The sequence below is a fragment of the Battus philenor genome, unplaced genomic scaffold (assembly GCF_028537555.1).
Source record: "Battus philenor isolate CCGP_79_NKW_IND1 unplaced genomic scaffold, ilBatPhil1.0.hap1 SCAF_9, whole genome shotgun sequence".
In the NCBI taxonomy this organism is placed as follows: domain Eukaryota; kingdom Metazoa; phylum Arthropoda; class Insecta; order Lepidoptera; family Papilionidae; genus Battus; species Battus philenor.
In genome coordinates, this window is record NW_027181759.1 from 2,428,216 (window position 1) to 2,440,755 (window position 12,540).

A 12,540-nucleotide genomic window follows, 5' to 3' on the forward strand; every position below is an offset into this window, starting at 1 on the left:
GTCTTTTAATTTTAGTTTTGGACATTATATTATCGTTATCATGAATTCTATTTCTATTGTACACTTTGATTTACTATTTAAAATCATTACATTTTTTAATATTGGTACCGTATTTTCATATCTACTATTACCGACTATCCCTGGTTTTATGACATATAGTGTGTTTGATTTCAATATTTTTTTAAACCCCCTGATGGATCTTAATATATATATTACTCTATTTAACAGGAGGCCTGGAGAGGAGACAGTAGAAGAACATCGACAGAAACCGTTAAGAATGTTCACGCTCACGCAAAGCGTCACATGGTACAAAGTGATAACGAACCCAAAAGAAGAACCACCACTCAACGCTCAAGAGAAATAAGGAAGAAGGTGGGTTAATCCTATACCCATATCTAATGTAGAAAGAAAGGGTGCCTACCCCTTTTTTCCGTACCAACTAATATATAATTGAGTATTCCAAATTGTATTGTTAATATGTATAAATTTTAACTGTATTTACCAATAAGAGAAAATTGTGTAAGAAAGATTGTAAAAAATTATAGAAAGCTGTATTGCCTTGCAGCTGCGAGAAGAAAGATCCGTATCAAATAGCGGCAACCCTCTTCTGTCTGCGTTTAGTAAAAGCGAAAAAAAATATGGTAAAAAAAACACTAGCGATACAAATTAGAATTTAAAAAAAAAAAACCTTTTTTCCTAACTTTATTATAAAGTAGCTGCCTGTATAAACATCATATTGTTTAACTGTAAATAAATAAATTAAACGTATTCCAGAAAGATTCCTCTATTTATAGATAGTAAATAAAAATTATAATATTTAAAAATAATTTATAAAAAAAATATAATATTTTCATCATGATCTATATATAGTACACGATCGCTGCGTAGTCGTTTTAGTCCACTGTAAGGCATAGGCCTCTAAAGATATCTAGTGTGGGGGGGATATACTACAAGCGCCACGTTTCATAGGTTGGCGATCGTCCTGGGATATCATGGTACGCAAAGCACCCTGTTATGGGAATTTGTTTGTAAGGAGCAATCCCAAAATTAATAAATAAGTTTGTATTATATAAGATCATATCTCGGGAATAGAACCCCCGAACTATGATCGCTAGGTTACCACTGTTCACTGCTAACACGCCTTTTCTAGTTTTCATTAATATCATTGGTTTATAGCTAACTTCAGGTGTTTTAATTTACTTTGTTCCCTGCAATTTTTACCTAGTTTTTCTTTATCAACACCTTTCACAAGTCGTATAGTTATTCGTACTATTGCATTAGTGACTGTATTTAACTTTTTGATTTTATTAAAAGGAGTTCTTTTTATACACATAAAACCAATAGCTTGTTCTTGTGAGTGGTTTTTAAATTTCGATTGATGAAAGTATATGATTATGTTACTTTTGTTTTATATCTTTTATGAAAAGATATTTTAGAAGGCTTATTTATGTGTAAATCATTCAGTTTTTTTTTAACTAACATTTTTATGCTACAAAAGTGCAATGTCTTATATTCTGCATTATACTAAAATTCAGGATCAATATTATTAATTAATTAAGACAATATTTAGAACCAAAAGCAACGCTAAGCAACGCGAATCGCAATTCTGAAATGACAGTGGACGAGGGCCGAAAAGTTCTTGAGTGGCGTTGTACAATCCTGTAGATGTAGCGTGGGTCGCGGCGTTACTAGGTGTCCCGACAACATTTCCAAATTGGCGAGAAGTCGTTATCGTGGCAATCTTTATGTGTGGCCTAAGTCTTGCAGTGAAGTCTATCAGCTGACATGATCACGATGTTGAAAAATCATAAATAAAATAAGAAAAAAGTTTTTTATCACTGTTTTTAATAATTACACTTATTCAACAGCCATCGGGACATCTGAAACCACTTGAAGAAGATGACATCGAAAACGATGAAGTAGTATCTGTCGCTATAGGACCTCCAGCTATACGTCCCAAATACGAAAAACCTTTATGGAAGCAATCTCCACGATCCGTTATGAACAACACAAACAGTTCTTCCGCAACGAGACTAGTGAAAGAAGTTCTAATGCAGCTAGGAAGAGAATTTTTAACTCATCAAGTCAATGAGGATTTCGTGTTCGGTCAGTACGTAGGGAATGCAATGAGAAATTTAAGAGGTGATCTCCGATTACGAATGCAACACGAGGTATTAGAATTAGTAGTTAAATATCAGAAGATAAATAGAGGAGAAAATTCAAAAGGCGACGATCATATGACTGAAGATAGAATTGGTGCAATGAAAGAAGGGAAAATAGAAAAGAAATCTTCGTGCTCGAATGACACCGAAGAGCTATGGCCGGATTTTCCAAACTTCGCAAAGATTGTTGGTTAATTTGATAACTTAATTATAATAATGCAAGTAATGCAAAACATTTGAAATTTTATACTAACAATAATAGTACTAATAATTGTTTTCATATCGACAGACGAAATGGTTTCAAGAATAATAAATCTTACATAAGTTAAATTTGTGATAAATTTTACAATAAATTAATAAAAATTCAATACTTTTATTTTATATTACATTATATTTACGCTACGTTTCAAAAATTAAAAAATATAGTTTATGGTAAACTAGTACAAGTTACGCATGCTGATCTCAAATATTTAATGGAATCAGGCGTTATTTTGCGGAAGTCCATCCTGAGTAAGAAAAGGACTAATATTTAGCCACTTCATGCAGTCGTAGTCGTGCAACAAAGTGCATTGCTCGCCAGCCCGCTGATAAATGCATATGCGGCAAACAATGCGAATTACATAACTGCCACCGTTAAATCTCTGAATGTACTAATGTTTTTTATGGTCTTTGTCATGGGTGATTGTTGAATTTAAAAATCTCACACAGATTTTAATAGCAATTAAAATGAATATGACACGAATAAAATAATTTTTACGACTCTTTAAGAAATATCTATTGTTCGTAATAATAATTAACAGAGTTAAATCAATTTATAATTATGTAAACGTGGTTAAAAACGCGAGCGGCGATTTCTTACCGCCCCATTCATTTAAATTCTACTTTCTTATTTTTCCTTTTGCACTAATTTGAAAGCAATTACTGTTGGCATGAGCTTTTGAATATCCGGAACGTCTAATTAGGACCCGGTCGTGAAGTTTTTAATTGGATTCTTGGTATTTACCCGCCTTTATTAGTCCGAGAATGTACTGAGAACCACCTTCTAAGTTATTTTCGATCAAAGACATCGGTCTTTGATCGAAAATAACTTAGAAGGACCAGACCAATATTAATGCTATTTATCGAAATAGCATTAATATTGGTCCGGACATTATACACTATAAATTATTATTACACTCTATTCGCCGGGTGGAGCTACCACCAGAAAATATATAACTTATCTCATTAGTGAATCATAATAAGGTAAGGATGCGTTTACCGTCTGTAATTATACATTATGAACGTGTAATATTGCTTATAAATTAATTATTCTATTTATCATGCGACTAAACTTGTTTTTGCATTAAATTCTCTTTTTTCCATTAGTGCATTTCTAAAAAAAATTAAATTAAAAATGGGTAAATATGGCAACAAATGAATTGAAAAGATATTTTTCCTCGACCAAGAAAATGATACTAATAAAAAAAATACATAAATTGATAAATTTTAACCTTTTTTAAAAGTTGTCGCATGTAAACATATCTTTACATTTTCGGATATATACATAAATGAAGTGTTGATTAAGCTATATCCAGCAAAATGAAGCATAGTTATTTCACGGTCGTGAATTTGTTCACAATATAGGAAGGGAATAGATAGGCTTCGATGTTACGTTTTTAGATTTTTTGGTACGATCTTACCCAGTGAGTAACATGAACAATAGGGCAATGAAACGCCCAGTATACATCACCCATGAAAGCTTACTCAACACATTTACTTCACAATAGCAGTAAGGCCGATGTCGAAGTACTAAATACAAGGAAAAATAGCTCTTTTGTTTATAGCAATACCGTCTGAAATATTTGCTTATGCAAATTTGTTGTTTGTAGACACGTCCATTTAGAAATGATCTCCAGCCGGCTTGCATCAAGGCTGACGGGAAGGGGCGAAACAAAAAGCGAATGGGTCAAGTTTGAATGGCGCTCCGAGGGAAATACATTGTACGTCAGCAAGATCGCAATGCTGGATGGGGACAAAGTGCATCTAGTTAAAGCCGAGTGTACAATATGCCATCAATATAGTCGCCTTCCGCGCTTGGCTCGTGCCATCCTGAATCAAAATTTTGACGAAGGAATGATGGATGGAAAAATGAACGTGTTCGTTTTCTTTGATCTTTCATAATTTTTAGAACGTATCCATTCATTTTCAGCCATAGAAAATATTTGTCACATTGATTCTCTTGATCTTTCTTCTTTTCGTAAATGTATTGATCGTATCAAAATTTTCCTGTTTAAAATTGGAAAATTTGTCATCATCAGCTTGGAAATTTTGCACCGTAAAAACACGCTTTTTTGAACTCTTTGAGCTAGTTTCCTTGTGGCGATGGTAGCCTTGGCCTGGTCACTAACAGTGAAGCTAAGATTAATCTAAATGACCATCTGGGCTGACCAGAGGTGGCTCTGAGTGAGCTTGACGGGAACACATCAAAGGCGAGTAGGTGGATTGCAGCGTTGGAAAGACATACCACTCTCCCAGTCCACAACTACTAAGCAGGTTTCAAAACCACAATTCTAATTGCAGTAAGATATGAAACTGGTCATTAAAAGTCGTTATCTTTTAATAAACAAGAGTTAATTGAAGCTATAGATGATGTTAACACATTGTTACCAGTGCATAAATTTTAATAGAAATAATACTGTTAAAGTATTAAGTCTGTTCTAGAATATTCCTTTGGGATATTTGGTTGAGCCTAATTATGATAATCTATGAACTCATTTAATGTTATACGAAGAATATGTATTACATATTCCTTAGAGACTTATGCCTGTGTTTATTTACTAATATGAAATGTATACTAGAAATTTGTACCAGTGGAACTTTCTATTTCTCCGTACTTGCAGACAAACTCGGCTCGACCGTCTATGCTTATTATAAAAAGAAGACAATTAACGGACGTTAATAAAACTCGAGTTGTTTATTTCATTTTTATTATGAAGTAGTGTTACTGAAATTAAGTAAAACTAATTTTACCAAAATAAAATGTGGTTCATTTATAACTTCAAATACAGACATACTTATTCTCAGTTGATGTTGATGCTGCTAGTCTGAGGGCTTTTACAGCTCATTGGAAGTGATTTCAAGGAGCGGAAGGTTCCGCGAACTTATATACTGAAAATAAAACAAAAGCTGGACAGGTGCATTCCAGTTGCACAAAGTTAGCAAGTAGTAAACCACTCTACCTGAGTAAAGTTATAAAGTGTTAATGTTTTGTATGTGCGGCTTGAGATGGCGGGGTAGATCACAGGCGAGCCTAGGAGGGATCCGCATTCAACTTCGATTTGACCTCGCTGTTGGCGGCTAGGGAGCGGGCGGAAGCCCACTAAAAACAGGTTCCATGAGAGATGTTTTTCAAGAAATTGACTTTCTAGCGGTTGCTTCAAAATACATATTTAATTACGGAGTGGGATGCGTGGTGTTGTCAATAATTTGGTTGCCAGTTGTGGGCAATATAGCGTGGGCGTCGCTAGGGTAGAGGACAGCTCTTTACCTGCACTGGACAGACAGACCGATTTCACCCCTCGTACCGCTAAGACTACATTATTTTACCAACCACACATCACAGTACAATTAGAGTTATTTGTATCTAAGTTTAGGTGTTGGTTATAAATTTATAAATTCAACCGTGAGAAGCTAAGACGCGCATAAGCCAAAATTAAAATATGTATAATATTATAAAAGACATGATAAATAAAAATAAACTCGCTTTAATTTCTGTCTTCAAAAGTTAACAAATCTTTTATGGATATGAGTGTATCCATTTTAAGATTCCACATGATATCCAAGATCTTTATTTTCTGAATGTAAAATCTAAAAATAAAAGCACCGGGTGACCATGAATTTTTTAATCTTAGAAAAATCCTTAAAAAATAGGGAATATATTAAAAAGTTTTATTAAAAAGTTAAATTACATGTAAGGTAAAATAAGTTGGAATTTATTTCTTTAAAAATTATAGTGTCTTAAAGACTACTATTTAGATTTTTGCGTTCTGCTAAGCAAGTGCGGTAATTTTTAAATAAGCGTCGGCAAAGAGAGAGCAATATTGCCGATATCTCTTCGCCGATTTTTTCTATCATTTGAAGGGTCGCATTTGGTTTACAGATGTAGACATGACTCTTTTAAAAAACCTGTAAAGTCTGCTGAGGATCGAGCTAGGCTCCTGGCTTGCTTTGGGATGTGGCTTCGTCTAGAAATCAGCTATTCCGGAAACATTCCTTTGAGACTCGTTGGATGTGAGACATGCTCCATCTTACTGAAACCATATGTTATGATTGTATCCAGAAAATTCCAGTACCTTTGTTGCTAACCTACCTTAACACTTTTACATACTTAGCAGAGTAGTAATAGTAGCTGAAAACCAGCGCTAATTAAAAAAAAAGTAGAGTCTAATGATTTCCTTTGCTGAAGTTGCAGCCCATGGCTTAGGAGACTGAAATGGCCTCTTGTGTTTCAATTTTAGATTTAAGCTATTTCAATAGCTGCGATTCTGTTTGTTTACATGGAATGGTGTTTAGATGGAAATGTGCTTCGTCGGAAAATAAGATAAGAGAGATAAGATAAATAAGATAAGATAAAATTTACTGAATCGATCTATCAATGTTTCGAAACAAGACTGGCGCCAAATAAGATCATTGGGTTTAGTTTGGTACACTATCTGGATCCTTTAACAATGTAATAAAATTTAAAAAATGTAATAAATAAAATTTCCAAATATGGCATGATCATATAAGACAGTTTTTTTCGACTATGTAGATATATGCCTCAAAAATAAAACAGTAATGCGTTTTTCTGAAAATAGAAAAACGATATTTAAACTTATTATTTAAACAATCGATTCCGGAAGTTTATTCTTTTATATTTTAAATTATCACTTTGATATCTCAAATACCAACTGCTTTACCGACCGGCGACCGCAATGGACGCAATCATAACAGCGCCATCTATTAAGAGTCAAGGTTAAACAGACACTGCTTTACCGACATTAAATAAACGCTGCACAATACAAAATTGAATTATTATAGAAACTAGTTTCTAACAATCATATGCAGGATTGTCATATTTCAGTCGAACGATTGCGTGTCAATAAATTTGGATCGCGTAAAACAGAAGCATGATTTTCTGTACATTCTTTTCGCTTCGAGAATCCGCCATGGGCTTTGGTTTGCTTTACACTTAGTGTAGATGCAGTTTCTTCGAACTTGTTTAACTATTTCTTTATTAAAGAAGCACTTGGACACTGACTTAAGTAGTGTAAAACGAATTTATAACGAAAAAAAAACACCGCACAATATGCGAACTGTTATTAAAATAAAATTATTTCACACAATTTTCACAATAAGGTTTCGTAATGCATCCATTGCGGCATAATTTCTAAGAAACGACCTGGTGGTAAGATCTCTACGCATCTCTCGCGGCTTTTGTTTGCTTGGGATTGAAATTTAAATGTCAATAAATCTTTAGCACACCCTGTACATCATTAAATAATTTATTTTTTGATATTATATTTATTTAATATTGTAATGCTGCCATGTATTGATAAATAATAATTACCATGGTTAATCGAGAGTAATTCCAAATGAAGATACTTATATAAAATTGTGGAATACCCTCGTATGAGAAAATGAATCTGGTTTTGAAGTAACTAAATAAATGAAATATAAATTAAATATTTTGTTGATAATCGACATAGCACAGCAAAATTCGTAAATTGTAATAGAAGCGACCAGACTAAAACCTTGCATAAATAAGGCCGCAGAGGTTAGGTTTAAGAGTGGAGTCCATGCACATGCAAACGAAGCATTGGACGTCCATAAGTGGGATAAATGATTTTGTTAAGGAGGCCAGAAGACGTCTGATGCGACCTTTATTTTTTCTGAAGATGTTAATGCTGTTAGCCCTAAGGCTTTTACAGCTTCATGGGTACTGAGTTCACGGAGCGGAAAGGTCCGTGAACTAGAAGATGCAACATGCTTTCCACCGGTAGTATTGGAAATCTACGGGATATGTCTATACCCTATAGTGGACTTCGGCTGAAAGGACGATGATGATATTTTAAGAAAAATAAGACAGAGATCATGTTCTTGGTGATCAGATGAGTGGTATTGATAAATGAAGTAAAAAAAGCATTGCTCTAGAACTATAATTGAGAGTTATATAGTAAATCGTGTTTTAAAGCTAATAAATTGTATCGAAACAAAGAAAAGATCGCATGAGATACAAATAATGTAATCGTGGAACATGATACGATCCCGTCAACAATTACCACCCACGGTAAGATGTTAATAGTAATCCCTCTCTGATTGGTAGATATAAAACCGAGGAACAACTCGGAGTATTAAATGAATGAGACAACTGTTTTGAAGCAGACAAGTGAATTCAAACGAATAAATATGGTACCATAAATAAACATATTGAAATTATTCCACACTTTAAGTAATATCTTCTTGTTATTTTCAGTCGATAGACACTCGCACAAGGCATATACCATCAAGGATCTCTATGATGACCAGTACTGGTCTACCTCGTGGTGGGCCTATTCATGCCGCGTCTACTTGCTCATGATCGCAACTCGAGAACCTTTCGTCCCCAACGCGCATCGGTTGTACAAGCGATGTGCCTTGCACACTGCAACTTCTGACAAGCAATTCTTCGATCAACGTTGGCCTTGGTTCTTCTACGGATATACTTATTTCTGATTCAAAATTTCGAGCATAACCCTCCTCATTGCTTGGTTTCTGGATGACCTTTAGCTTTTTACAAGGCACAGAGTAAGCGACTATGCCTTGGATCCAAATGTACTGGCAACATATATGAGTCCAAAACCTTGGTCTTCAAAGATTGCGGCTTTTTTATGTAGAGATGTTTCGAAGCCTATTCGAGTTGGATACGGTGAAAAAATTATATTTAATCTTACTTAAAAATAATATCACATCATATGAATTACATTTAATTTATTTTGCATTAATTGCAGCATATTTTTATTAATCATAGAGTCCCTTTAATTATAATTTATTGTCATTCATTTAAACTACAGATTAAAGTTGTTGCTATCTTAATTAAGGCCAAGTATATTTATGTTACGATCGGCAAACCTATTTAAGTGTATACAAAACTATAGAAAACTGTCGAAAACATTTATTGTATTATGTTTTAGCTATGCCATAATAAAATAAAAATATATAAAAAAATTACTGGGTTATTTGTCGGAGTTGCAGAGTAAGGGTCTACGAGAGATCCCCAATAATGGGGACCATAGAGAAAAACTTGATAAGGTTGACAGAAGATACAGAATGCAGATCATTCCTAATTATTCCTTAGGAAACCTAAGAAGAGGCTTCATGGGTTACGTACAATCCTGCTTTATACTATACTATACTACATTATTCTGCCTGATATTTGATTTGTTACTTCTAAATTTCTTTCCTAGGATATTTTAAATATTTATAAATGCAATTGGTTTTAACTGATAATAAGTTTTTAGGGTATCATGTGATAAAGACAGATGTAAAATTGTTAAACAAGCACCGACAGCATGAAAAAGAGAGACTTGTTTCCTTAAACTGCCGGAGCGTTCCTTTCTCAACAAGTTTTTACGTTGTTATTTCAAATATAAGAAGATTCGAAGAAAACATATTTGCTTATGACATATAAATAGTACTTAAATATATTTAAAAATTTAATTGCACTACAATTAAATAATGAGCAAATATTAATTATTTTAAATTGTTATTTAAATAATAAAAGAAATTGAAGTGAAGGTGATTACTTTGTACGAGTCGTGTTATAACATGTAACCACTCCACGTTATCTTACGTCACTGACCGTTTGTCTCGAAGCCATTACAGCGCCGACAATAAACGTTTGCCTACTGTACAGTTTGTACTACGTTGTACACAGTGTTGTTTCCATTACAAGGTTTTCGGCAATTTATTGGTTGCAACAATGAAATTGTTGGTTGTGTGTGTGTTTTGTTGGTTACTAGACCCCACCATCGCCTGGGGTCGCGGCGACTTGGAGAAATACGGCCCATTTCAAATAGCGTTACGTTCGAAACTTATAAAATGTAAGTTAATAATAAGTTCTTCATCATTTTTATTTAATTTATTGATATTTTCATCTAGGTCAATAGTTACGATTTTTTTTGATAACATAAGAAATTCATAATTTATTTTTCAAAAATGATATTTTTATTAAAATCCAATGTTTCTATTGAAAACCTTAAGCAGGGGATTTCGTATATTTTGTTGGGCCACTGTAATACCGAGGAACCACAGTCTAAATTATAATTTGCTTTGAACCCAGCCCCATAACAAGGCTTAGTTAAAATATTTTTTATCTATATTAGATAAGTACACTTTCGAAGCATTCTAGAATGGTTCAAACTTAATGACGTCATATGAAATAAAAGAAATTTATGCTTTGAATGACGTAAAATGTTTCCCAATTTATTACATATTCAAAAGGCGTTCATACAAGGCTTATTGTAATAGTAGGTTGCTTATATGTTTAGGCCAATTATCTTGATTATAAGTTACAAAATTCTACGCAGTAATTCTGGCAAGTATCATATTTGGACAATTTTATTTTAGTAAAACGAATAGAAAATGTATTTGTTTTATATTCAATTGAATTGTTAGTTTCCAAAAAAAATACCCTTTTTATGAAAAAAGGAAATAAATTAGATAATTGATTTTCATTTATTTTATCCAGGTAATCACGATAGGACATTAGATCTCGATGTGAGTGAAATAGACGTTTACTTCTACGACTTTTCTAGAAACGAAGTCGAAACATATCCAATAGCAGATGCAGCTAAAGGAATCCTCTCTTACGCAGAATTAGACAAGAGTAAGAGATTCATTATATTCGTTTCCGGCTACAAATCCAATATACACAAGAAAACGGAGGAACGAATACGCGACACGTTTAGAAATTTTCCGAACAGCTATCTGATTATATTAGATCACTCTGCTTATACAAACGACAAACAAGGAAAGATCAAGAGTTACGAAAGATCCGTTAGATACGTGTATTATATCGGAAAGGCTATAGCAGAGATGATAACAACTCTAAGCGAAGGTGGAATACCCCCTAAGAACATTCATTGTATTGGACACAGTCTTGGTAGCCAAATCCTTGGACACACTGGGCAAATATTCTTTGAGAACACAGGACAAAAGATCTCCAGGATAACAGGTTTAGACCCTGCCGGCCCATGTTTCTCCAACAGCTTCATAGAAGAACAAATCCGTTCAGGTGTTGCTGAATACGTCGAAGTATATCATTGCAACGCTGGTGGTTTAGGAACAACAAGTGTATTAGCTGATGTAGATTTCTTCATAAACAAAAACGGACAGACACAACCTAATTGTAAAACTCCTTTGATTCCTGGAATTTTCGATTCAACAAAGGCAGCTAAATGCAATCACAGAGCATGTGTAGATCTATGGACGGCTACAGTTAGTCATCCGGAGTGGTTTCTGGCAAGGAAATGTGACTCATACAAGAAGTACAAAGGAGGCAGTTGTTCGGCTAATGACGTCACTATTGCCGGGTTTTGGAATCCCGGGAACGCGACAGGAGTATATTATTTCTCTACGGAAGGTTACGATGTACAATAAATTATCTGAACTTACAAAATACAACAAGCTGATATATGTACAAGAGATATGTACAAAAGTTAAATAAAATTCATTAAGGTTAAATAATACAGCTCACATGGGAGCTTTATGTTACACCACCAATGTCTTAAATATTTATGGATTATGTTTTTACTCTGATTTTAGTTAACTACAATAAAGGTATTGTTAACATATTGTAGCATCATGTACCCACGTTATATTTGGACGAAAATCCTGATGTAAACAACGTTATACACGCTAGTTTACATGCAAGGAATATTCTCAAAAATGTGTTGAAAGAATTCGCAGCGAAATATGTCCATATGGAACGGATGGCTGCCCACCATGCTTCACATGTTTTAGTGATATAAAGGTAACAGAAGTACTGGATCCAGTTGTTCCTATACGTACTTGTAGATAGTTGAGAGTAGAGTTGACTTCACAAGATTCTTATGGAAGAAAATTTTACAGTTGCATTTTTACGTGTAGTCATAGAATAAGTATTAGTGTATGCTTTTATGTAAATAGAATTATTATAGCTTTATTGATAAAAATAAGTATATTTTTGTACATTAAGGTTAGATAAAACTAGATTATTATTTTTTATTTTTTGAATTAGTATGAAAATGCAAAGGGAGTACAATTTCACATGGCGACAATTTTGTAAAATGTATTTTAAATTTATATTATATTGGCAAAGTTTATAAATTTATTTTAAACC

General features: G+C 33.6%; 2 protein-coding genes across 2 annotated transcripts; both read left to right on the forward strand.

Annotated features, from left to right (window-relative positions):
- Positions 1–285: 285 nt before the first annotated feature.
- Positions 286–2,357, forward strand: LOC137932495 (uncharacterized). The gene is made up of 2 exons (XM_068776129.1): positions 286–372; positions 1,869–2,357. Exons 1-2 carry the CDS (start codon positions 304–306, stop codon positions 2,355–2,357), a joined length of 558 nt encoding a protein of 185 aa, XP_068632230.1. The 5' UTR covers positions 286–303.
- A 7,681-nt stretch (positions 2,358–10,038) lies between these two features.
- LOC137932310 (phospholipase A1 VesT1.02-like) lies at positions 10,039–11,819 on the forward strand. The gene is made up of 2 exons (XM_068775916.1): positions 10,039–10,261; positions 10,909–11,819. The coding sequence occupies exons 1-2, from the start codon at positions 10,141–10,143 to the stop codon at positions 11,817–11,819; spliced, it is 1,032 nt and encodes a 343-aa protein (XP_068632017.1). The 5' UTR covers positions 10,039–10,140.
- Positions 11,820–12,540: the final 721 nt, after the last annotated feature.

Excerpts from the sequence above, each read along its gene's own strand:
- LOC137932310 (XM_068775916.1), top strand. The coding sequence starts at position 10,141 with ATGAAATTGTTGGTTGTGTGTGTGTTTTGTTGGTTACTAGACCCCACC. Across the intron at positions 10,262-10,908 it reads ACGTTCGAAACTTATAAAAT|GTAATCACGATAGGACATTA; the intron begins GTAAGTTAATAA and ends TATTTTATCCAG.
- LOC137932495 (XM_068776129.1), top strand. The coding sequence starts at position 304 with ATGGTACAAAGTGATAACGAACCCAAAAGAAGAACCACCACTCAACGC. Across the intron at positions 373-1,868 it reads CAAGAGAAATAAGGAAGAAG|CCATCGGGACATCTGAAACC; the intron begins GTGGGTTAATCC and ends CTTATTCAACAG.